At 49.2% G+C, this 26,068-nt stretch overlaps 1 protein-coding gene across 1 annotated transcript in view; it reads left to right on the forward strand.

The window, feature by feature from the left end:
- Positions 1-25,516, forward strand: part of RASGRP2 (RAS guanyl releasing protein 2) — a 42,673-nt gene extending 17,157 nt beyond the window's left edge. Inside the window, exons 9-17 of the mRNA XM_083417071.1 lie at positions 780-1,061; positions 3,405-3,482; positions 10,806-10,928; positions 11,877-11,992; positions 16,211-16,352; positions 17,227-17,263; positions 17,989-18,150; positions 24,060-24,160; positions 25,210-25,516. Of these exons, the coding sequence (XP_083273197.1) occupies positions 780-1,061; positions 3,405-3,482; positions 10,806-10,928; positions 11,877-11,992; positions 16,211-16,352; positions 17,227-17,263; positions 17,989-18,150; positions 24,060-24,118 (999 nt within the window). The 3' untranslated portion in view covers positions 24,119-24,160; positions 25,210-25,516. The remainder of the gene's footprint in view (positions 1-779; positions 1,062-3,404; positions 3,483-10,805; positions 10,929-11,876; positions 11,993-16,210; positions 16,353-17,226; positions 17,264-17,988; positions 18,151-24,059; positions 24,161-25,209) is intronic.
- Positions 25,517-26,068: the final 552 nt, after the last annotated feature.

A 26,068-nucleotide genomic window follows, 5' to 3' on the forward strand; every position in this document is an offset into this window, starting at 1 on the left:
CTGCAGAATCTGTTGGCCAGAGGCTCTCAGCAGGCTCCACACTTGCCTCTCTTGCTGCTGCTCATTCTCTTGCCCGCCCCCCTCCTTGGGCTGGGTCTCCACCCCCCATCCTTAAAGGGAGATGAGAGAGTGTGGAGCAGATTGATGCTTCGGGTTTTAGATCCTCTGTGGGTGGGGCTGCCTAAAGACCTGCTACTCTGCCTCCCACCCCTCTGGTGCAAAGACACCCTTATCTTTCATTTATGGGGCTGGGTCAGCCAGCTGCTGGCCTTTGGGAAGGAGGCGTGAGGGCTCTGGCAGGGTCCTAGAGTCATCCTGTCTCCTTCCCAAAGCCTAGTTAGTGCTTTCCCAGCTTTCAGGAGGAGGTGGGAAGGCTCTAGGACCCTGCCAGAGCCTGGTGCCTCCTTCCCAAAGCCCACAGCATCACTTGGCCAGCTTTGGGGGGCAGCACAAGAGCTGGGGGTGGAGAATCAAATTTTGGCCTCACTCCACCCCCACAGCGTGTGGGTTCCATGTTGAAGTACTCTTGCAGTCCGCTTGGTAGGAAAAGTTGGACCTGATCCTGCCCTAGTACAACCTCAGAGCTCCACACCTCTGGCATTTCCTCTAACTTGCCTTATCTGCATTTGCCCGTATGTTGGTTGAATAGCAACCATTTGGAAGAAGCAAGTGGCTAGCCCTCATGGGAAGAGCTGGGCTCTCTGGAGGCAGGGCTGCCCCCTCCTCATCCTTCAAGGGGCTGTTGTTGTCGACTCTTTGTTTCCCCCTGTCCTGCTCAGGTCTGGGAGTCACTGACGGAATTGCTGACGTCCGTGGGGAACTACAGCCGCTACCGGCGGCGCTTTGCCGAGTGCGTGGGCTTTAAGTTCCCCATCCTGGGGGTCCACCTCAAGGACCTGGTGGCCGTCCACGTGGCCCTCCCTGACTGGCTGGACCGGGCGCACAAGTGCCTCAATGGGAACAAGATGCAGCAGCTGTTCAGCATCCTCAGTGAGCTGGCCATGGTCCAAAGCATCCGTCCGCCCTTTGAGGCCAACCCTGACCTCCTCAACCTGCTCATGGTAAGCTCTGCTTCTTCCCCCGTGTGCTTGGGTGTCCCCCCCACCCCAGTTTCCAGTCCTGGAGGGGTCCTGGAATGCCAGTGCTTAGAGGTTGCTCCTTCCCATCAATCTCTTCCTTGCCCCATTTCAGATTTCAGAGAGCCAGTGTGGTGTAGTGGTTAAGTCATGTAATCTGGGTAACCGGGTTCGCGTCTCCGCTCCTCCACATGCAGCTGCTGGGTGACCTTGGGCCAGTCACAGTCTCTCAGCCCCACTCACCTCACAGAGTGTTTGTTGTGGGGGAGGAAGGGAAAGGAGAATGTTAGCCGCTTTGAGACTCCTTAAAGGGAGTGAAAGGCGGGATATCAAATCCAAACTCTTCTTCTTCTTCTTCTTCAGATTTCAAGACACTTGGTCATTTTTGTGGGAATGTTGAGGATCGTAGGAGAGGATATATTGATTAAATATTATCCTTCCTCACTCATGCTAGTGAGTTAGTAGCAAGGCACATTCTCTTATACATAGCAGGAAGCTAATTGGTAGATTTGTTTGAATCTCTTGAGTTAAGCAATCCAGTCTGGCTTGTCCAGATTGGATTGTTCCTGGTAAATCTCCTTTAAGGTAAAGGTAAAGGGACCCCTGACCATTAGGTCCAGTTGTGGACAACTCTGGGGTTGCGGTGCTCATCTCGCTTTATTGGTTGAGGGAGCCGGCGTACAGCTTCCGGGTCATGTGGCCAGCATGACTAAGCCGCTTCTGGTGAACCAGAGCAGTGCATGGAAACGCCGTTTACCTTCCTACCGAAGTGATACCTATTTATCTACTTGCACTTTGACGTGCTTTTGAACTGCTAGGTTGGCAGGAGCAGGGACTGAGCAACAGGAGCTCACTCCGTTGCGGGGATTCGAACCGCTGACCTTCTGATCGGCAAGCCCTAGGCTCTGTGGTTAACCCACAGCGCCACCTGCGTCCCTAAAATCCCATTTAGTTCCCTCTTAAAAATAATAATGACACAACAGTCTTTAAAAGTAATGATAAGGTTTACTTACATCAGGCTTCCTCAACCTTGGCTCTCCAGATGTTTTTGGCCTACAACTCCCATGATCCCTAGCTAGGAGGACCAGTGGTCAGGGGTGATGGAGATTGTACTCTCAAAACATCTGGAGGGCCGAGGTTGAGGAAGCCTGACGCACATTCACTTCACAGAATGATCCTGAAGGCAGGCTTTAGCTTTTAGTTACAGTTACAGAGAAAGGTGTGGATTTATCCTTTTGTGAGGAATGAGCCCATGTGCTGCTGGCTGAGAAACAAGCACACAGCAAAAGCATCAAGGAAGGTAGTCAAGAAAGTGAGAGCATCAGGAGAGAAGGGAAGATGGCTGCGTCACCAGCCCTTTTATGGGGTCTCCCAGGGTCATGCCCATCTATCTGGTCATACGGGGGGGGGGATGCTCCAGACCAGGTGTGACAGGAAGTCCACCTGGCTGGAGCAACATCCCCCCGTGTGTCCACTCTGGGCAAACAGGAAATGTTGTATTTGCCTGCTTTTGTGATGTTACATCCCACAATTTTGGGGGGATGCAGATTGCTTGCGGTGACCTCTGGGTCTCCCTTTGCAACGCAGCCCAGTTGCATTTGAGGCAACAGGATGGGGGCCTACAAAACTTCCTCGACAAAGTTTGTTTATTTATTTTAGCTCAGTAGAGCACGAGACTCTTAGAGTCACGGGTTCGAGTCCCATGTCGAGTGAAAGATTCCTGCATTGCAGGGGGTTGGGCTAGATGACCATACAATAAAACCATAGGAAAGTTAAAGAGAGACTTCAGTTAGCCATTGTGGGAGGATATGTTCTTACAGTAATTACCTGCATGGACCTGGCCAGAAAAGCCCAGAAAAGTTTTCTGCTGGCATTTAAAAGGTTGAAACAGAAGGAAGCTGCTGAATCTCCAGTGGCAGAGAGTTCCACTGGTGTGGGCTGGTGGTACAAAAGGCTCTTTTTCTCGTTGTTGTCTGATGAGCCTCACCAACTCAGGGAATGATCAATTACACTCCTGCAGATGATCTTAGTGACTGAGCTGGGGTATAAGGACTCAGGTGGCCCCTGAAGCACCCTGGACTTAAATACCCATTTAGTGAGGGGGGCCCTCCATTGAGCAGTGGGGATCCCATCCTTGCAGTTAGACGTTTTTGGAGAAAGATTACCACAGATCTAGCAGGAAAGGGAGAAGCAGAAATTCTTGTGGCACTTTCAAGGCTAGTTGTGGACTGAACTGAGGTCAGCCAGCAAGCAGAACATTTTCTATACAAACCCTAATATTGGAAACAGCAAGTCTCAAGCTCGGACTTTGCTTTGTGTGTGTCTCAGGTCTCCCTGGATCAGTACCAGACAGAAGAGGAGATCTACCAGCTCTCTCTGCAGCGGGAGCCCCGGAACAAATCCACGGTAAGCCCCTGATGATACTGGCAGGATCGAGAGGGGGCCCGAATCAAAGCAGCCCGAGTGTGTGTGGGAAATGGCAGCGGAAGAGGAGTGTGTGTGTGTTTTTCCCTCATCCCCTTGCCACCTTGTAACTGCCAGCTGAGAGACAGTGCAGTGCAGTGGTTAGAGTGTCAGACTCTGGGAGACTAGGGTTCAAATCCCCCACTTGGCCATGAGGCTTACTGGGTGACCTTGGGGGCCAGTCCCTGCATCTTGGCCTAACCCCACCTCACAGGGTTGTTGTTTGGGGGATTAAATGAGGAGGGGGGAGAACCATGTATGCTGCTACCTTCAGCTGCCTGGAGAAAAGGGTGTGGTATATAACTGCAATCAATCAATCAATCAATCAATCAGGGACGGGTGTGTGTGTGTGAGAGAGAGGTGTGGATCGTGCCCAGGCGAGAACCTGTGAAACCCCACAATCTTTCCTTTTTTGGGTCTGAGCGCTTGTGGCTTCGGCCTCATATATCTCTGTAGCGGAGCCCCTGCCATTGCATTCAGGTGGCCGCAGGTTCAATCCCCAAGATCTCAAGTTCAGGATCAGGGAAGAAATTCTTGGGAAGAGCCTCCTCGGTCTCAGAAGCCCAGCTGATCAGAGCAGCAGACCATTGTGGTGTGTGTGTGTGTGTGTGTGTGTGTGTGTGTGTATATATACACATATGCATGCACGCAGTGCTTTTTTTCTTCAAAAATGTTTAGAGGTACAGTGGTATCTCAGGTTAAGTACTTAATTCGTTCCAGAGGTCCGTTCTTAACCTGAAACTGTTCTTAACCTGAAGCACCACTTTAGCTAATGGGGCCTCCTGCTGCTGCCGCACTGCAGGAGCACGATTTCTGTTCTCATCCTGAAGCAAACTTCTTAACCTGAAGCACTATTTCTGGGTTAGCAGAGTCTGTAACCTGAAGCGTATGTAACCCGAGGTACCACTGTACTCTCAATTTCATACTCATATTGAAATACTGCCCCTCAATGAGGCCAAACTTAGATTCACAAAATGTTTAGGGCTATGCATACCCCTGCGTCTCCCCAGAAAAAAGCACTGTATATATGGAATGAATGGGGGGGAGGAGGCAGAGGGGAAGAGGGAGCTGTTTTGAATTAGACCATCAGTCTGTATTTACTACTGAGAATGCATAAATAAAGACTGTTCAGAAAAAGAGGAAGAGCAGGGGAGTCATTGCTGGGCTGGGCAGGTCATTGGTAGATGGTTCAAGACAGGCAGCGCCTTCTATCCCTGGCATGAACCTGAGTGACCCCCTCTGGCCTCCTTGGGAGGTGAGCATGACATGAGCATTGCAAATGGATTTGACATCTGGAGAGAGGAAGGGGGAAGAGCAGAAACTGCTGCAGCAGGGGCAGCGAGAGAGTTACAAAGCACTTAAAGGCACAGGATCATAGAATCGCAGAGTTGGACGGGACCACGAGAGTCATTTAGTCCGTGGGTAGGCAAACTAAGGCCCAGGGGCCGAATCCAGCCCAATCGCCTTCTCAATCCGGCCCGCGGACGGTCCGGGAATCAGCGTGTTTTTACATGAGTAGAATGTGTCCTTTTATTTAAAATGCCTCTCTGGGTTATTTGTGGGGCATAGGAATTCGTTCTCCCTTCCAAAAAAAATATAGTCCGGCCCCCCACAAGGTCTGAGGGACAGTGGACCGGCCCCCTGCTGAAAAGGTTTGCTGACCCCTGACTAGTCCAACCCCCTTCAATGCAGGAATCACAGCTAAGGAGTCCTTAAGAGATGCCCATCTGACTGCTGCTTAAAAACCGCCAGTGAAGGAGAGTCCACCCCCTTCTCAGGTTGTCCATTCCACTGTCAAACAGCTCTTGCCCCCTGAAAACTATTCCTGATATTCAGTTGGAATTTCTTTTCTTGTTATTTGAATCTGTTGGTTGGGGTCTTTCCCTCTGGAGCAGCAGAAAACAAACTTGCTCTGTCTTCCCAGTGACAGCTCTTCAGATATTTCAAGCCTGCTATCATATCCCCTCTCAGGCACAAGTGTGCCTATGTTTAATTTATATAGAATTGTAGAGTTGGAAGGGGCCACGAGGGTCATCTAGTCCAACCCCCTGCAATGCAGGGATCTTTTGCTCCAATTGGAGCTTGAACCTACGACCCTGAGATTAACATGCTCTACCCACTGAGAAATGAACAGGGTGGGGGCTCTGAAGTGGGCAGCATCACATCCACACTGTGCTTTGCAGTCTCCTATGAGCAAATAATAGTTTTTGAAGTTTTGAAAAGGGTGGGTGGGTGAGGAGATCTGGGGCTCACTGCAAGAACTCCAGGTCAATGCCCCTGCTGTGCGGCAAGAAGGTCCAGGGTCAGTTCTTCTTTTTGGGTTCTGCTTTCTTTTTGAGGAGGGGCACCTGGAGACTCAGGGATGCGGCTGATGCTGTGGGTTAAACCACAGAGCCTAGGGCTTGCCGATCAGAAGGTTGGAGGTTCGAATCCCCACGAAGGGGGAGCTCCCGTTGCTCGGTCCCTGCTCCTGCCAACCTAGCAGTTCGAAAGCACATCAAAGTGCAAGTAGATAAATAGGTACCACTGCGGTGGGAAGGTAAAGGGCGTTTCTGTGCGCTGCTTTGGTTCACCAGAAGTGGCTTAGTCATGCTGGCCACATGACCCGGAAGCTGTACACCGGCTCCCTCGGCCAGTAAAGTGAGATGAGCACCGCAACTCCAGAGTTGTTTGCGACTTGTTTAACAGTCCGGGGTCCCTTTACTTTTGCCTTTTACCTGGAGAGTCAGGGCATTTTTTGCAATACTTTATGGACAAAGAGGCAAGTGAAGACAAATGGCCTAAGCAGGCAGAGGGCCCTCTTGGTTGTGGCGCCCGCCCTGCGGAACGCCCTCCCATCAGATGTCAAGGAAATAAGCTACTATCTTACTTTTAGAAGACATCTGAAGGCAGCCCTATTTAGGGACATTTTTAATGTTTAATGCTGTAACATGTTTTTAATATTCGGTTGGGAGCTGCCCAGAGTGTCTGGGGAAACCCAGCCAGATGGGCAGGGTATAAATAATAAATTATTATTATTACTACTAAGCACTTCTAGGGGGTGACTGCCCACATCAGCTCTCCTTCATCCAACAAGGCACTTGTTTATTATTGGCATCTGATAGGCAGCCCAAGAGAGGAGGGTTCTCTGCTGGGCAGCTGTCAATCAAACTTCCAGTCTTCCCCAACCTGGGGCTTTCCAGATGTTTTGGACTACAAGTCCCACCAGCCCACCGAGACAACATGCTGTCTGGAGGGTTGATGGGAGTTGTAGTCCAAAACATCTGGAATACCCCAGGTTGAGGAGGCCTGAGCTAGGTGGTCTGCTTCTGTTTTTCTGCTTGCAGAAAAGGCCTTCTTTAATTCCTCCCAACCTTCTTTACCTGCTAAGGTCAGGGAAGGGGCTGACGGAGTCACCTTCCAAACTCTAGGAGGGCCCAACTAGGGTGATGTTAATTAAAATTCAGGTGCCTGCTTTTTTGCTTTTCTTTTCTTTTTTACTGTGTAAAAGCAAAAGAAAACCTGAGCAGCCTTGCTGCAGGGATGGGTGGGTACCATGTTCTCTCCCTGCCAAGAGCTGCCTCTCCAAAGCTTGCCTTTGCATTTCCAACTGATGCTGCAGCAGCTCCCAGGGAATCTTCCCTTGAGATGCAACTAACACCTTCAGAGAGTTAAACTCCTCAATCCCAAGGCTGCTATTTGCATATCCAGCCCCCTAAAAAACCAAAACCCTGTGCATGTTAAGCACATCCAGACAATTAACTTTGCACAAGATTCCTGCTCTTTAATTTCCCTTAAGAGACCTCAGCTGAACATTCCAGCCTTGTTAAAATTATTTCTCCCCAAAGCCCAACTCTGACCAGCCACTGTTACGTTCAGGTAAAGCTTTTGCGACTATCCTATCTGTGCCCTCCTTTCTCTGGCAGGTAATGTCTTGCAAAGGATTGCTTCTGGGGTGGCAAGGGGTTGGGGGCCCAAGGGCTGTTGCCAGACTCTGCACATGTCAGCTTGACCTGGAAAGCAAGTTTGGGGTCACTGAGCCCTGGTTCAAAACCTGGGTTTCCACTATGTCCTTCTGCCCCCCACCCACCCCAAAAGGAATTCTTCTACCCTCTCTTTTTCCCATTTTTTAAAAAACTGAAGCTTTGTCATAATACAGTATGATAAAAAAACCAAACTGATCTAAATGAGAAAAAAGAAGAAAAGAAAATGCAAAGTCATAGAACCATAGAATTGTAGAGTCAGAAGAGGCCTTGAGGATCATCTAACCTTGGTGTTTTCAGGTTGATCTTAACTCTTGTCTCTCACAGAAAGGGGTGGACTCCCCCAGCGCTCACCTGGCAGCTTCCCTTTCTTCTTCCAGCCTCCTATCCTGGGAGATGTTCCCTTCCCTGCCTCTTGCACAGGGTCATTCATCAACCATCCATCACTTTCTCAATAGCAACCCAGAAGGAATTCCTCTACCCTCTTTATAATGTTCAGATGTTGGCGCTCATCCTGGGCAGCTTTTTAGCCACAGATGTGCCACACACACACAGGGACGCGGGTGGCGCTGTGGGTTAAACCACAGAGCTTAGGACTTGCCGATCAGAAGGTTGGCGGTTCGAATCCCCGTGATGGGGTGAGCTCCTGTTGCTCGGTCCCTGCTCCTTCCAACCTAGCAGTTTGAAAGCACGTCAAGTGCAAATAGATAAATAGGTACCACTCCGGTGAGAAGGTAAACGGCTTAGTCATGCTGGCCACATGACCCGGAAGCTGTACGCCGGCTCCCTCGGCCAATAAAGCGAGATGAGCGCCACAACCCCGGAGTTGGCCACAACTGGACCTAATGGTCAGGAGTCCCTTTACCTTTATGCCACACACACACACCCGGCCACCCAGTGGCCATAAGGATCAGTTCTGAGCAGTGTAAGAACATCAGGACATCAGAAGAGTGCTGCTGGATGAGGCCAGTGGCTCACATAGTCCAGCAGCCTGTTCTCACAGCAGCCAGCCAGATGCCCTAATGGGAAACTGGCAAAGTAGGACTTGGGCACAAGAGCCCTCTCCCCTCCTGCCGTTTCCAGCAATTGGCATCATTGCCTCCAGCTATGAAGGCAAAGCAGAGCCATTATGGCTAGCAGCTATCATTAACTCTTTCCATGAATTTATCTAATCCTGTTTTTAAAGCCACCCAAGTGCAACTGGGAAAGCTCAGTTGGTAGAGCACGAGACTCTTGAGCTCAGGGTTGTGAGTTTGAGCCCCATGTTGGGTAAAATATTCCTGCATTGCCGGGGGTTGGACTAGATGGGTTCTTGTGGTCCCTTCCAACTCTGCAGTTCTATGGTGGCCACCACTGCCTCCTGGGGTATATTGTGTGTGTGTGTTTGTGTTTGTGTACGTGTATATGTGTGTGCATTAATGCCGGGATGGTGTTGGGGCCTGAATTTAACCATCCTTCCCAGCCTATCCCAGGCTTCCTCCCTTGGGGACCCGTTTCCTGTGGTCAGGGAACAGAAGCCACCGGATACAACTGTATGTTTGCGATCGAGCTCTGCTGCTGCTTCTCCTTCTGGCCCCACCTCCCCCCACTCCCACTGACAGTTCTTGAAAAAAATTGTCCCATCTGCACTTTTAAGCAAACCAAACCTGGCTTTGTACTTCCTGTGAACTGACATGCAGATTTGAACCCGTTTATCCCTTTGCTTTTCCAAATTGAGCAATATAGCTCTTGCTCAGAAGACGCAAAGTGCTGCATTTTAGGATAGAATGCAGAAGAAATGTGGGTTTTTTTCATTTTTTGGAAATGATTTTTATTGCTTTACAAAATAAATCACACGATTAACACAGTTAAATTTTGAAATGAAACAAGATTTTTCCAAATCTTAGGACTTCCCTCCTAATCTCCATGGATCCTTTAAATATCTTAATCAACTGCATATTATAGTTCATCCGAATTATGGTCTTTCAGGAGATGGTTAATATTTCGAGAGAGAAATGCAAAAAATATATGTGAATTTTGTGAAAAAATGAGGCTAGTACAAAAGTTTGTGCCCTAAAAATCATGGAATGCTGCAGAAACGGAAAACAAGGGGAGCATGTGAGAAATTGTCACAGGCCAGAAACAGATTGCTCTGTCCCTCCCTCCCCCTAACTGCCCTGTTGGTGGTGGGGCAGCCCCAGGGGTGCTGCCTAGAAGGGGTGGTCAGGGGGCTGCCCAAAGGGGGTGTCGCTTGGCCAGAGCGCTAGGACCCAAGGAGCTGGGTGGCGCAGTTGCTGAAGGGTGTGGGGAACCCGGGTTCAAGGGCTGCTCCTTGAAGTGGGCTGAGGGTGGTTGGATGAGCATCCTCCATGTCTCCATCTCACCTTCTTCCAGGTGTGTATTGAGGATAAAAGCAGGTCTCTTAACTCCTTGGACGAAATATAATGAAGGCAAACATGGGGGACTCGTGTCCCTTCTGCGCTCCACCCCAGCACCAGCTGCCTCTTAATTCAGCACATGTGGCCCTTGCAGATTTTAGTTGAGTGAAAAGGCAGGTAAGAGGTGGGCACGATAGAAGTTTATAAAATCATGCATGGCAGGAAGAAAGTGGATAGAGAGAAGTTATTTCTCCCTGTCGCCTAATACTAGAACTCGCGGGCTTCCAATGAAGCTGAATATTAGAAGGTTTGGGAGAGAGAGAGGAAAGAAAGGACTTCTTCACAGAGCACACAGTTCAACTGCGGAACTCACTGCCACAGGAAGCAGTGATGACCACCAACTTGGATGGCTTTAAGAGAGGATTGGGCAGATTTGTGGATGACGAGGAGGCTATCTGCAGCTACTAGCCTTGATGGCTATTCTTTTGCTGCCACATTGGGAGGCAGCAGTGCTTCTGAACCCCAGTAGGGCAGAGGGCCCTTATGCTCAGATTCTGCTTGTGGGTTTCCCAGAAGAGTCATCTGGTTGGCCACTATGAGAACAGGATGTTGGGCTTAGACGGGCACTGACCTGATCCAGCCATGGGGCTCTTTTTATTTTGTTCTGCTTTTTGTGCTGAGCTGCATTCCTGAGTTTTCGTGGTTTATCTGCTTGCTGCTGTTTTTTCCAAATGGCATTTCTCTTCTGTTTCTAAACTCCTTCTGTACAAGTGTGTTTCTGGATTGTGAACCTGCTATTTTTAAAACGGCTAAATTTCTGGAGAATGGGATATTGTAGGGTGGTGGTGTTGTTATTTTTAAAGTATGTCAGCTATCTTGGAAGAATAAAAGGAAGCAGAGAAATATTTTGAATGAATGAATAGTTTCACTTTCTCCTTCTCCCACAGCCTTCCAGCCCCACGTCCTCCACCCCCCCACCCCAGCCCGTGGTCATTGAGGAGTGGGCATCAGTGCCCAAACCCAAACCGGACCAGGCGATTGTGCGGAAGCACATTGAGAAGATGGTTGAGGTGAGAGATAGGGTGGGTGGGGAGTAGCAGAGGGAGGGGTGTGCAGAGGAAGATCCCGGTGATGGTTACATCCAGGAGGAATCTAGACACATATAAAAAAAGCATTGTGAAAATGCTTTTTTAAAAAAAGTTTTGAAAAAAAAGATATTTTGCCATAGCTCACCATCGCCATCTAGTGTCACATTTGTATAATGCACTTTATAGCACACTTAAAACGTTTTGTTTGCTGACTCCCAGATAATACATTAGAGGCTCCTCAGGTCTGGAGGCTCATCGTAGGGACAAGTGACTTTTTTTTGTTAAAAGTTGAGCAATTTCACATTTGAGTTCTTTGAGGACTCGTGTGGGGATGCTACCCAGAACCAGCGATTTTTATTTATCTTGTCCCCAAGGCCTCAAACTTTGTCTCATGCCATTGTTATTTGCCTCGGTTCTTCACATTCCCTTCCTGTGAAAATCATTTTGGACATAAAACTTAGGGAACAAGCTGTGCTATCATAATGATTAAGGTTTTAAATGATAATTTTAGGTTACATGTTAGTGACTAAGTTTTAATTTATATATTTTTAAACTGTTGCTGTATCTGTATTGTCCCTGTTCTACCTACTTGCAAATTCAAATGTATCCCTATGATACATAGGAATGACTCCCTTGATATTGTATGTGGGCTAGAACTGGTCTGTGACCGAAATAATAAAATTCAATTCAATTTTGGGCACAGGGATTTGCCCTCTTATCTTCCATTGTGAAGACAGATGCAAATAATACATGTGGCTTCTCTGCAAACTCCTTCTCCTCCTTTAGCACTCCTTAGACTCCCTTGTCATCCAAGGGTGAGGGGTGAGGGGCAGAAACATAGCCAGGGATTTACAGGGGGCAGTGTGGGTGATTATATTGGGTACACTTCACTGATGTCTTGCTTCCAACTTAACCCCATCTTCCTTTCAGTCCGTCTTCAGGAACTTTGATGTGGATGGAGACGGGCACATTTCCCAGGAAGAGTTCAAGATCATCCGGAATAACTTCCCGTACCTGTGCAAATTTGGAGACCTGGATGAAAATCAGTGAGTTGCCCCTCAGGGAGGTTCAAGCCAGCCTGAGGCTCGAACAACTTCCATCCGGCCCCAAATGTCATCCTTACCTGCCCTGTTTGTTCGTTTCTTATATATTAATTACTAGGTTAGGTAAAGGTAAAGGGACCCCTGACCATTAGGTCCAGTCGTGGCCGACTCTGGGGTTGCGGCACTCATCTCGCTTTACTGGCCGAGGGAGCCAGCGTACAGATTCCGGGTCATGTGGCCAGCATGACTAAGCCGCTTCTGGCGAACCAGAGCAAAGCACGGAAACACTGTTTACCTTCCTGCTGGAGCGGTACCTATTTATCTACTTGTACTTTGACGTGCTTTCGAACTGCTAGGTTGGCAGGAGCAGGGACCGAGCAACGGGAGCTCACCCCGTCGCGGGGATTCGAGCCGTGACCTTCTGATCCTCAAGTCCTAGGCTCTGTGGTTTAACCCACAGTGCCACCTGCATTACTAATTAATAAATTACGTTAGTCTTAATTATTATTCACCCCATCTTTTTGTTTCCGTTTAGAAGCACCCAAAGTGGCTTGCATCAAAAATACAAAAGCTTAACCATGGCATTACCATTGAAACTCAGAACTTGGGCATTTGAGTTCCTGAGTTCAGTTTGAGAAACAATAGTTTTCAAAAATGGATGCAGGCCTCCAATGGTCCACCCACATTTCCATTTCTCCTGTGATTTCAAGTCGTGGTTGTATTTCCTTGTCCTGCCACTTTCCTGCCTGTGGAGTTTGAGAAGGAGCCACTTTGAAGTTTTGAGGAGAGCAAGAGATGAACGCAGCCAAGTTAAGAGGCTTGTGTGTCACCTTTAAAAATTAACAGGTTGCCTGCGGCAGACCGTTGGACCACAGTTGGACCACAGTCTGCTCCATCAGATATGCTTGTAGCCGTAATTATTGTGGTTTGTGTCCTATGTAAAAAGGCACCTGACCCAGACCTGCTTTGGGGTGTGGGTGTATCATAGAATCATACAGCTGAAAGGGACACCAAGGATCATTTAGTCCAACCCTGTGCAGTGTATCATTGGGGTGGCTCCAAGCTGCTTATGGGGTGCACATCTCGAACTCCAGGTTTGGTTTTGCCGTTTGGGTCACGCACGCCTTTCTCCAAGTTGTGCAAACGTGACAGTTTTAATTGGAGAAAATGACTGTAGATCTTGCAGGAGATTGTCCCCCCCCCCCCCCGGTCACGGAGAGAGAGAGGGATAGAAGGAAGCCGGTTTTGAGGTTTCAGGGGCAGATAAACTTTTAGCTCTCTTAAAAAAAAAAAAAAAGTTTTCTGACCCAAGTTGCGCCTTGAACTTTTGTGCAAATAAGGAACTGGGAACCCGCTTCAGCTCTGGTTGTCAAAATAAACCTGTTTGCCTTTTGCACAAACCTCTTTCTTGTTTTTGCTGCCGTGGATGAACACAGAAGTTCATCCTTGCAAAATTGTTTTGAAGAAGCAGGAGGGCTGTTTGAAAGCTTGAGCTGTTTTTTCCTGAAGTGTGTTCTTACACCTCTCTCTCTTTCTCTCTCCACACACACACACACACACACACACTTTTCTGCTTTGTGATCAGAGTCAACTTTGCAAAACGAATCTTGATACCACTTGAATTTTGTGTGTGTGTGTGTGTGTGTGTGTGTGTTGCGGGGCAGGGAGTGAAGAGAGACATGGGGGGTGAATTGCATGTTCCTTCTGGCAGAGTTGGAGTTTGCTTCTCTTCCTTGGGAGAGGACCAAGGCACCCTGGCTTTCAGCCCACCCTGCGAACTTCCTCTGGGACTGAACGACTCAAAACTACGACAGCCCCAGAGTCCTCCTTACAGGCCCCAAACACCAACAACGCTCCTTATTTGGTGACCTGCCTCTCTTGCCTGCTCTGCTTCACTACAGCCACCTCCACCCCAAAACACTCTCTCTCTCTCTCTCTCTCTCTCTCTCTCTCTCTCTGTGTGTGTGTGTGCAGAGGAGCGGGTGACGTGGGGGACCTTTCCTCACTCACTCTCTGAATCTCTGTGGTTTCCGGGGCTGCCTCCACCCTGCCTCTCGGTGTGTGGGAACTGGGAGGGGCGAGGCATGGCAGGGATAGTGGCTGCCTCTTCACAAAACATTGTGTTCAAAGGCTGCCCCATATTTGTCCTCAGGGACACCTAAAGACATGACCCTCCCCCACTTCCCCACCTGAGAACCCACCCTACCCCCTTGTGCAGCTGGGGCTTATTTTCCAAACAGAGAGGGGCACCCCCTTTCTGGGGTGTGGGTCTGATCTGTGGCTGCTCTCAGGGTTGGGGAGGGAAAATAATTCCCCCCCCCACTCCCTGTGCTAAGACAATACAGTGGTACCTTTTGGTTACAGACGCTTCAGCTTACAGACTCCGCTAACCCAGAAATAGTACCTCAGATTAAGAACTTTGCTTCAGGGTGAGAACAGAAATCGTGTGGTGGCAGTGCAAGGCCCCATTAGCTAAAGTGGTACCTCAGGTTAAGAACAGTTTCAGGTTAAGAACGGACCTCCAGAATGAATTAAGTTCTTAACCCGAGGTACCACTGTAGTTTAAGGGTGGTCTGGCGGTGACAGAGCTGAGCTAAATCAGGGCAACGCTTTGGTCATTTATTTGTCTGCCTTAGTGGCCTCCCTTTCGAAACAAAGCATGTGGGTCTCTCCCACCCTTCCCTTTTGTCCTCACAACAACCCTACGGGGTAGGCGAGGCTGAAAGAATGTGACTGGCTTCTATGGGCTGCTAGGTGAATCGCTGGCTGGAATGGGGAATTGAACTTTGGTCCTCCCTCCTAGTTCTAACCCTGCTTTCTAAAGTACTTTTCAAGCAAGGGTCCGAGCATTTTTGCCTTTGGCTCAGTTTTCCCCATGAAAAACATGCTCTTTAGTGCTAAATCGGAACAAACAGCAATCCGTGAAAAACTCCTTTCTTCCAATTTAGCACTAAAGCACAGGTTTTCCCGGGGGTGGGGTGGGGAACAATGGGTCAAACAGAAATGTTGATGAGCCCTAATCTAAGGGTGTGGAGATCTCCTCTATTCTGTTGAAGGCTGCATCCCCTCAACATTAATTTGTATGTGGGGGTGGGTGGGGGTCTAGACTACAAAGTGCCTAGGGCCCTCCCACCTTTTGTTCTGCCCTACACCTTCTCTCTCTCTGGCAAGTGAAGCCAGGATGTCCCCGTCCTGGAATAGCCATCGCTAGTGAACCAGACTCAGCAATCTTGGCTACTGGAGTCATTTGAGATTCTTGTGAATAATTTGGAATCCAGGAGCACCCCTTGATTTTGAGGCGTTTACAACCAATCGAGGCATTTATAGGTTTTATGAAATAAAATAAATTGTGTAAGAAGAGTCTGCTGGATCAGGTGTGTTGGAAATGGGCCGGCTGGCCAGCTTGTAGCATCTCACTGTTAACGGAGAAATCTGAGGGCTCCCTTGGACAAAAAACAAGGACACCAGCCAGGAATACCAGAGCAAAACAGCAGCCAGTAGGCTTGGTCTTTATTGAAGACTGTCGCAACAGGATTCCCACCTGCCACAAGGTGGAACAAGATGGAAGCCCCGAACAAAAGAGCCCCCAAACTTTTATTAGCTGCTAATCCCCATGTTACACCTCCACCCCCAAACTACATCACTAATACATCGTGGGTTACATCATGAAAGGGGAGGTCCGGTGGCAGTAATCTGAGCATCCTGGACCCTGCCCCATGGTTCTCCTTGCCCTCCACCAAACACCCATCAAGTGTAACAAAAGAGATATTTACATTTCCCTGTTTCCCAGCCAAGTTAATCACACCCTTTTGTCTTCATCAGGTATCAGGAGGCCAGGAATTATCACTCAGGCAGAGGAGCTGCTGAGTAGCTGAGCTCACATGTCTATATGAATTTCTGAAGTTTCCCCAGTGAGCCAGTACATAGATCCATTTATCAGTGAATTGTTACATTTGGTATAGTGCAGCAAGGGCCCTTTGAACAGATAGGAAGAAACTGTGATGAAGTGTTTTATGGGGACAAATCACAAAAGTGATTGTGCTGATTTTGGTAGTGGGCTGCATGTGCATATCTGCTGGAGGGGAAACCCCCCCCCCAACATATACATAGATTCCTGCATCATCACCCCCCCCCCAGCACAGAGACGCCTCTTGGTCTAGGGCTTGGGTCCTGCAGACGAGCCTTGGCCCCAATCAAATGCGCTTTCTTCTCTTCCCACAGGGACGGCTGCATCAGTCGGGAAGAGATGATCTCCTACTTCATGAAGTCCAGCACAGATCTCAACGGCAAGATGGGTTTCATCCACAGCTTCCACGAGACCACGTTCCTGCGCCCCGTGGCATGCCGCCACTGCAAAGGCCTGGTGAGCTAACCATAGGATTCTGCAGGAGAAAGGGACCCCCAAAGGTTGTCTAGTCCAGCCCCCTGGAGTGCAGGAATCGCAGCTGAAGAATTCTCCACAGAGCTCAAGGTGGTGCCTGTGCTTCTCCCCTTCCTCATTTAACCCCCCACTCCCAAGCAGCAACCCCCTGCAAGGGAGGTTAGGCTGAGAGGCATGGACCAACCTCAAAATCAACCAGTGAACCTCATGGCCAGGTGGGGATTCGAACCCTCCTCTCTCTCAGGTCTTTGGCAGACACTTTAACCACTACACCACTGGCTCTCTCAAAGCGAAACAGGATTTGCTTATCACGCCATGGCAGTTTTTAAGTCTTCCCCGTTGTAAAGGTTGTGGCCATTTTATTACTGTGATTGCCTTGTTCTGAGGCATCTGAGGTTCTGAGATAGGATTTTATCACCATCTTGATGCAGATTTGTAATATGGGCTGCATATTTTAGTTTGAGGGCTGAAGAAGAAGCGTCTTGGGGTTCAAAAGGCTCTGCTGCCCTTCATCTACCTTTCAGGGTTTTCTTCTCTCTCTTTCCCCCCAGGCGTGCATGTTAGCAAGCTTTTGAATTGCACAGACCTCTTGTACTGCTGCCCAAGTGACCTGTGTAGTCCGAAACTTGCAGCATTCCTTTACCAATACCATTTGCACCATAAGCAAAGTCCCTAGGAACCACTTTGGGTCTAATTTCCTTTCTTTAGGGCCAGCCACTCAATTTAATCTATCTTCTAAGGAATTGAAAGGCGAGAGGAGGAATGAATTGGAGGACTGTGTGGGTGGTTTCTTTTGGGCCACCTGAACCTTAAGTGACCTGAACGGGGCATTTTTTTCTCCCTCCTCCCTCTCCAGATCCTTGGACTGTACAAGCAAGGACTAAAATGTCGGGGTAAGTTGCAGTAAGAGAGATTCAGAGATGGGTGAAAAGTCTTGGGGGGGGGGGGCTAACAGACTTCATGGCTATCCTTGGGGTGGGGAGTTTCCCTTGACCTTTGTGAAGCAGGGCCAAATTTCAGTCAAGGCTTAGCACTAGAGCTTGTTTTCGATGGCAGGTAGGAAAAAAATGATCTTGCTCTGAGCACGTACAGAGTGCTCTCCACTGGATTGGAACCAGAACTTTCCTGCCTGAGAATATATTTTCTAGTCGCCTGAACCTTTGCAGGACAGGTTAGCAACCAGTGGCCTTTTTTGGCGAGGGCCACAAGCGGCCCTTCGCCTCCCCAGGTGTGTCACCATCCCTAGGCGGGACAGAGGAATTGGATGGACGGGGCATGAATGAGTGAAAGGCAGAGAGGAATGAATGAAGGTAAAGTAGTGTTTGCATGAGAGTAAGAGCCAGAGGTGTGTGTTGCTGGATGGAAGAAGGGGTGGAGAGAAGGGGTGCCCCACCCACTTTTTTGCTTAGGCCCTGCCCACTTCTCCAAGGGAATGGGCCACTCCCCTTCGCCTCCACCTGGAGAGCTTGTTTTGCAGAAATCCAGTCCTTGCATGTCCATAATCTGGACAGGGCTGCAAGCACTGACCATTGATGTCTGTGGAGGAGAGGCAGCTGCCGTCTTTGCCTTGCAAGAGGGTTCTGTGCCCTCACTCTGGCTTCCCTTGTGTGCCCTTCAGCCTGCGGAGTGAGCTGCCACAAGCAGTGCCGGGACCTCCTCTCTGTCGAGTGCCGCAAACGCACCAAAAGCGTCAGCCTGGACGGCCCTGCCTCTCTACCTGCCCGCTCCTTCAGCTTCTCCTTACCCCGGCCCGGGCGGGCAGCATCTCTGCGGCATACAGGTATGAAGAGCCCCCTAGGTAAAGGTAAAGGGACCCCTGACCATTAAGTCCAGTCATGACCGACTCTGGGGTTGCGGTGCTCATCTCGCTTTATTGGCCAAGGCGGCCAGCATACAGCTTCTGGGTCATGTGGCTAGCATGATTAAGCCGCTTCTGGTGAACCAGAGCAGCACATGGAAACGCCATTTACCTTCCCGCCGGAGCAGTACCTATTTATCTACTTGCACTTTGACGTGCTTTCAAACTGCTAGGTTGGCAGGAGCAGGGACCGAGCAACAGGAGCTCACCCTGTCTCGGGGATTCAAACCGCCGACCTTCCGATCGGCAAGTCCTAAGCTCTGTGGTTTAACCCACAGCGCCACCCGCGTCCCTAAGGGGAGAGCCCCCTGTGCACAGTCTTTCTCTCTCTCCCCCCTCCACAGTTGGGGTGGCGGCGGCGGCTACGAATGAACATTACCCTTCCACCCTCCTTTTTGGAGATCCTCTTGCTGTGCCATGGCGCAAATTGCATCGGGCAGGATCTGTCTTGTCCAGAGAAAGCTCATACATTTAGAAAACTGAGGCCTGTCTCCAACATCCGGCACACAGGGGTAGACTCTCTTGAAGCATGGAGGCTCCTTTGGCTGCCATGGCTGATGCAGGGGAGAGACAGAGAGAGGCTCTAGCTCAACAGCAGAGGGACTGCTTTGCTTTCAGAAGGTCCAAGCCAGGTTCAGTCTCTGTCACCTCCAAGCCAGGCTGGGAAAGACACTTGTTTGAGATGGAGGAGGAGAGATGCTGCCGGCCAGTGTGGGCTGCCAACTGTTTTGAGCTAGAAGGGCTTGGGATATTGCAGAAAACCAAGTCAGACACCTGGTCCACGTAGCTCAGTATAGTTTTCACACTGCCTGGCAGCAGCTTAAAATGCAGAGCAGTCATTCGCTAGACAGTATACCTGAAGGAGCATCTCCACCCCCATTGTTCAGCCTGGACACTGAAGTCCACCTCCGAGGGCCTTCTGGTGGTTCCCTCACTGCGAGAAGTAAGGTTACAGGGAACCAGGCAGAGGGCCTTCTTGGTAGTGGCACCCGCCCTGTGGAACGCCCTCCTATCTGATGACAAGGAAATAAACAACTGTCTGACTTTTAGAAGACACTTGAAAGCAGTCTTGTTTAGGGAAGTTTTTAATGTTTGATGTTTTATCGTGTTCTTAATATTCTGCTGGGAGCTGCCCAGAGTGGCTGGGGAAACCCAGCCAGATGGGCATTAATAATAAATTATTATTATTATTATTATTATTATTATTATTATTATTATTATTATTATTATTATTATTATTTCTAGGGGTTTGTAGCTTGAATCTGCTTGTTTCCAATTGTCAGCACATTAGATGGACCCACTTGCCCTTCCTCCTTCCTCTCCCTGAAACATGCATCTGTTGTTGTCCCCAGCTCCTCTTATTTTTCTCTTTCTCTTTGCATCCCTCGTTCTTTTTCTCGCAAGCCCACTTGCCCCTCCTTCCTTCCCCACCCGCTGAGCCTCGCCCTGGACCGGAAACCCACTTCCCTCTCTGATAACGGCTCAGCCCAGCCTGGCTTCCTGCCATGTTCGCTTCTGGCTGACAATAACTCTCAGACGGGCTTCCTGCCTGGGTCACATCCACCCCTCTCTCACTCTGTGTGTTTTCACTTTGGGAAGAGGCCATCATCATGAGACCATAAGGGCAGCCTTCTGGACCAAGCGAATGGCCCACTGAGTCCAGCACCCTGTTATCAAGAAATGCTAACCAGGTGCCCCAACGGGAAACCAATAAGCAGGACTCCAGCACAAGAGCCCTACTCCCTCCTGTGGTTTCTAGCAACTTATTCCTCTTGTAACCTGTGAAATGCGGTCCAGGACTGGTCCAGAATCCGCAGGTTCCGCTGGGAGTCAGTCCGACAGGGCCAAGGCAGGAAACCAGGCAAGGACAGGTTCTCAGGCAGGATCTAGCATACAGCAATGTTGCTCCCACAACCTGGGACGGGGTCCAACAGCCTTTTATCTTTGTTGGGGTAGCGGCCGGTCCTGATCCCCCGGCGACTCACCTCTCTGTTCCGCCCGAAGGTTAGCATTCCTCCTGCGAGTACTCAGGTCTCTCCTTCTCTCAGACCTTAGTCTCTGCAGCTCGGGAGACGTCGGTGGGTTACTAGACCCAGAGGCCACCTCAATCTCCCCTGCTCCGGTAATGGAGCAGCTGTAAGTGATGGCCCAGCTGAAGGCAATGAGGTAATCCCTGCATCTGGAGCCAGGGCAGGCTCAGGCCCCTGACTCAGCCCTGCTGGTGTTTGTTGCCGGGGAACCTGTGCAGTCTGGGCCTCTTCAGGATCAGGCCCCAGACTTGGTTCAGATGATGCCTGAGGCAAAAGATCTGGTGCAGACTGAGTCTCCTCTGGTTCCGGGTCCCAGGCCATCACACCTCTATTGCAGAAGGTTGGACTGGATGACCCTTGGGATCCCTTCCAACTCTATGATTCTGTTATTCCAACTGGTATTCAGAAGCATTGCTTCCTCCGACCATGGAGACAGGGCATAGCCGTCATGGCCGGTAGCCATTGAGAGCCTTGTCCTCCCATCAGTTTGCCTAATCCTCTTTTAAAGGTGTCTTATGTTGGTGGTAATCACTGCCTCCTGTGGCAGTGAGTTCCATAGTTTAGCTCCACGCTGAATGAAGGAAGACTTTCTTTTGTAGGTCAGGGCTGGGTTCGGGGGACTTTGTGGCTCAGTAGCAAAGCACTCACTTTGTGCACCGAAGATCCCAGTGGCAGCATCTCCAGTCAGAGCTGGGAAAAGGCTCTCACCTGAGACCCTGGAGCTGCCTGTCAGTGTAGACAGTACTGAGATAGATGGACCTGACTACAATACAAAACAGCTGCTTCCTACATCTGCTGCTTCCTAACAGCTGCGGTGCAGTGCAAGGGATAATAATAATAATAATAATAATAATAATAATAATAATAATAAATAAATAAATAATAATAATAATTTATTATTTGTACCCCGCCCATCTGGCTGGGTTTCCCCAGCCACTCTGGGTGGCTTCCAACAAAGATGAAAAATACACTAAAATGTCACATATTAAAAACTTCCCTGAAGGGGAGATTTCAGTTCTCTGGGCTGCTATTTTCTACTTCTGTAGAAAATAGAAGCAGTGTGATGTGGCGAAATGCAGCACTTTTCGGGTGGAGTGACAGTGGCAGGGAGGAACCGCAGTGCAAACGTTTTTGTAAACCACTTCCGGGGTTTTATTACCATCGAGCAGCATGTGAATTGTGAGAAATAAAATAAAGGAAATATGTCAATCTCATGAGTTGGGTTAAAAAGCCCCTTTGCAATATCTGAGTGTGAAGCCCCTCTCTGTGTGTCATTGTTCCTCTTGCCATCACCGCCTTCCACCCTGCAAAACATCAGCTGCTTCTCCCTGTAGCACCTTGCAGTGGCTGGATTGTGGAGGAGCATCTCCCCCTGGCGTCCTCTGCCTGCTTCGCAACCCAGGAGTTTGAGATTAGTTTGGCAGTGGCTGCTCTGCGTTGATCCAGGGGGAGAAGGGAAAGAGGAAGGTGGCTTTCCCTTCCTGCAGGTGCTGAATTCATAGCCGATGAATATATATCCCTTGATATATATTTTTATAAGTCATTGAATCAGTTTACATAAAATAAAATTGCTTAAGTTATCTAAAGGAAAAATTAAAAATTTGAGACTTTTGGAAAGTTAAAACAACAGTAGACTAAAAACAGATTAAAACTTGCATTGGTTTTCTAAATATCTGGATGGGCTTGTCTAAAGAAAAGTGTTTATAGCTGGCACCCAAAAGAGTATGGGGATATCAATAGGCAGGTGTCAAGGCTGGAGACGGGAGAAAATCAGCAATAGCTCACAAGATGCCAGTGAAGTTAGCTCTTTAGTCAAATAAACCGAAACGGTGCAGGCCTAGTGATCACAGCGACTCTTCCCAGTAGCTCTTGCCCCAATGAGGCCATTGTGAGGACTGAAGGTCCCTGCCTTCTCTAAGACTCCTCCCCCAGTTCCTCCGCCAGCAGCCTCAGACTCCTTTGTCTTGTCTCTCATTGCTCTGCCCTCTTCATACCTCTGCAGGTTCTGTGGAGAGGGGAGCTGGTCACAGCAGGAGGGGGAGACTCCCTAGATTCTTCAGCAGCCGGCCTCATCTCCCGGCAATCCTCTCCTGCCTCTGCTTCTAGTCTTCTCTTCCTGCTCACCAAACCCTGTTGCCTCTTCAGCTTCCGACCCCTCGTCCCCCTGGCCTTCCCCCTCTGACCACTCATCATGGTCCCACCGCCACTCCCTGGGCTCTGAGCCTTCTCTGGGGGTTCCCCAGCTGGTGCCTCCCAGCGCTCCTCAGCATCCAGCCAAACCATGGCAGCAGGGAGTTCCATTGTGTGGGTGCTGCTGCCACATTAAAAGCCTTGCAAATGCGGAGCGCGTATTACGTGGCACCTGTCATAGAGCCAGTTCTGCAAACTAAAGCAGTCAAGTGGGTCCATATATGGGGTATACATTGCTGGGGGGTTAATATTTTTGCAGCAAAGACCTGGGAGGCTGCCAGAATATATTGGCCCCCTTTTCCATAGAAAAACCTTATACAGTGGTGCCCCGCAAGACGAATGCCTCGCAAGATGGAAAACCCGCTAGACGAAAGGGTTTTCCGTTTTGGAGGTGCTTCGCAGGACGAATTTGCTATGGGCTTGCTTCGCAAGACGAAAATGTCTTGCGATTCCTGGGGGGTTTTTTCCGCTCCCCACCCCCTTTTTCTAAGGCACTAAGCTGCTAATAGCCTTTTAGCAGCTAATCAGCTAATCCCTTAAGCCTTTAATAGCCGCTAATAGCCGCTAAACCGCTAATAGCGCTAATCCGCTAATAGGGTTGCTTCGCAAGACGAAAAAACCGCTAGACGAAGAGACTCACGGAACGGATTCTTTTCGTCTTGCGAGGCACCACTGTATTAACTTTGGTAGATCTTTGGGCATTTGCAATAGTATTTTTAACCTGATAATGCCACGAGACCTTTTCCTGGAAGGTTATACCCAGGAATTTAAAAGATGATACGTGTTCAATAGGTTGATTGTCAATTCTCCATTTGTGTCTCATTCGTTTTTTAGAGAGCACCATAACTTTGGATTTGCTATAGTTAATTGTTAATTGTCTGGCATGACAATACAGTGGTACCTCTGGATGCGAATGGGATCTGCTCCGGAGCCCCGTTCGCATCCTGAAGTGAATGTAACATGCAACTGGCATCTGCGCATGTGCGGGTCGCGTTTTGCCGCTTCCGCGCATGTGCGTGACGTCATTTTGAGCATCTGCGCGAGCGGCGAAACCCGGAAGTAATGTGCTCCGTTACTTCTGGGTCGCCACCGAACGCAACCTGAAAATATTCATCCCGAAGCTACTTCAACCAGAGGTATGACTAAACAGCGAGAGATCTTAGAAGTTTTCCTAGGCCTACACAGGGAGGGGTGTACCAGCCAATTTAGGGGGTTTGGCTTTCTCCATGTTTCCTACTAAGGAGTTAATATCGAAGTTGAATAAAGTAGGCACAAGGACGCAGCCTTGTTTAACACCAGATTTCCTTGGATAAATGGCCCTGTCAGTCACACCTAACCCGGACCCGAGTGTTTTCATATAAACTGTGGATGAGACACAGTAGACGTCTGTCTATGTTTGAGGCGCTTAGTTTTCCCCAAAGCCTATCTTGTGATATTAAATTGAAGGCAAATTCAAATGTATCCCTATGACTTCCTTGATATTGTATGTGGGCTGGAACTGGTCTGTGACTGAAATAATGAATTTCATTCATTGCTGTGGGCTGTAATTCAAGGAACCTAGCGAAAGTGCCTTTCAATTCAACCCCCATGCTCCTTCGGGTCTCCTTTCAGAAATCCAGGAAGAGGACACGCAAGCGGTGGAGGACGGGGTCTTTGACGTCCACCTATGAGGCCGATGCCAGAGGGGGCAGCCTGTGGGGCTGGCGTGTCAGGTGAGGATGGCTGAGGGTTCCTGGCTTCCCATTCTGGTCCTGGGGGTGAAAGGGGCGGGGGAGGGGCTGCTAAGGAGGAAAAGGGCCCCGCAGTGCTTTGTCCTGGCTCTTCCTCACTCTGAGCTGTGGCTATTGCATGGAGAGCATCCTCTGCACGGCCCACCTTTGGAAGTGGAGCCCAGGAATGTGGACCGTGCACCCCCCCCTTTCCAGCTATTTCTGGGCAATAGGCCTTGCACGGTCCTTCAACATCGGCCATCCTAGTTGGTGATGATGAGAACAGGGGGGCATCGAACGAGTTGGGCATCGCTCCAATAGCAAAGGCAGTCTCTCCCCTCCTCGGAGTGGGGCAACTTAGAAGCAAGGCAGGGGCAATGGCATGTTTGATGTTTGCAAAAACACACACACACACACACACACACACCTCTTTAAATAAGTACAGTGGTATCGTGGTTCTTGAACTTAATCTGTTCCAGAAGTCCATTCTAAAACCAAAGCTTTCCAAAACCAAGGCACGTTTTCCCATAGAAAGTAATGCAAAATGGATTAATCCGTTCCAGACTTTTAAAAACAACCCCTAAATCAGCAATTTAACATGAATTTTACTATCTAACGAGACCACTGATCCATAAATAAACAATGTACTGCAGCCACACAATCAATCAGTCACAAAAGCAACCCCCCCCCCCAAAAAAACGCAAAATAAATAGCAAAAACAGTCAGACCTCAGTGTAACACTCAAAACAGAAGTGTGGCACTCAAAACGGAGCACGTTCAGCTTCCAGAAAAAGTTCACAAACCGGAGCACTTACTTCCAGGTTTGCGGTATTTGGGTTCCAAGTTGTTTGAGTTCCAAGGCATTTGAGAACCAAGGTACCACTGTACAACAAAATGCAACAAAAAGCAATGTCTGCGCCAAGACGAAATGCAAATTTGTGCACAAATGAAAGCCGAAAGTGGTTGGCACCATCTCATGAACGAACACCGGTGAAATAGATGGACGGATTGGTCTGCCGATTTGCCTCCAACCCATGTCTTTGTCTTTGCAGAACCATCTCCTCTGTGGACACCCCCCACCACCACCACCACCACCACGCCCTCAGCCGTGGCCTTCCAGTGACCTCCCCCCAGCTCATGTGGGATTCTGTGTGTTTTCATGGGGTGGGCTTGAGATATGAAGAGAGGCGGTCCACTGAGGTTTCGTCCAGAGCCCCTCCTTCTCCTTGGACACGCCTTCTGGGGGGTGCTGGGGCCTCTTCCTCCGATCGCAGGCCTTCCCAAAACGTGTGTATATTTGTATCAAGAACTGGACTCAAAGATGTAATAATTATTATAATAAATTTGACACTTCCTGCCTGTCCATCTCTTCCATTCTCAAAATGCCCCTTGGGTAGGGCTGGGTGATACCTGGTTTTCAACATCACGATATATCACCAGTTAAACATCGCGATATACCGACATATCACAATGTCTGAAATAAGGATGGAGCTATGTATTGGCTGGCTTCACGGTTTTTCCCACATTGTGATTTTTGCACAACACACACACACCATGATTCACAATGTATTGCGAGGTCAAAAAGTATGAAACTGTTATCATGATATAGATTTCAAACTGGTTTTGGATGATATATCGATATATCACCCAGCCCTACTCCTGCGAGGTTGACCTGAGGAGGGTCTCTCTCTTTCCTCCTCCCTTTTTCTCTTTCTTAGAATCATAGAATCATAGCACTGTAGAGTTGGAAGGGACCCTGAGGATCATCTAGTCCAACCCCCTGCACTGCAGGAATATGCAGCTGGTCCATACAGGGACTGAACCTGCAACCTTGAGTGTTATCAGCACCATGGTCTAACCAACTGAGCTATCTGAGACTCCCCACTCTCTCTTCTGTGTGCTTGGCTGGTT

This window comes from Podarcis tiliguerta (genome assembly GCF_965153285.1).
Source record: "Podarcis tiliguerta genome assembly, chromosome: 16".
In the NCBI taxonomy this organism is placed as follows: domain Eukaryota; kingdom Metazoa; phylum Chordata; class Lepidosauria; order Squamata; family Lacertidae; genus Podarcis; species Podarcis tiliguerta.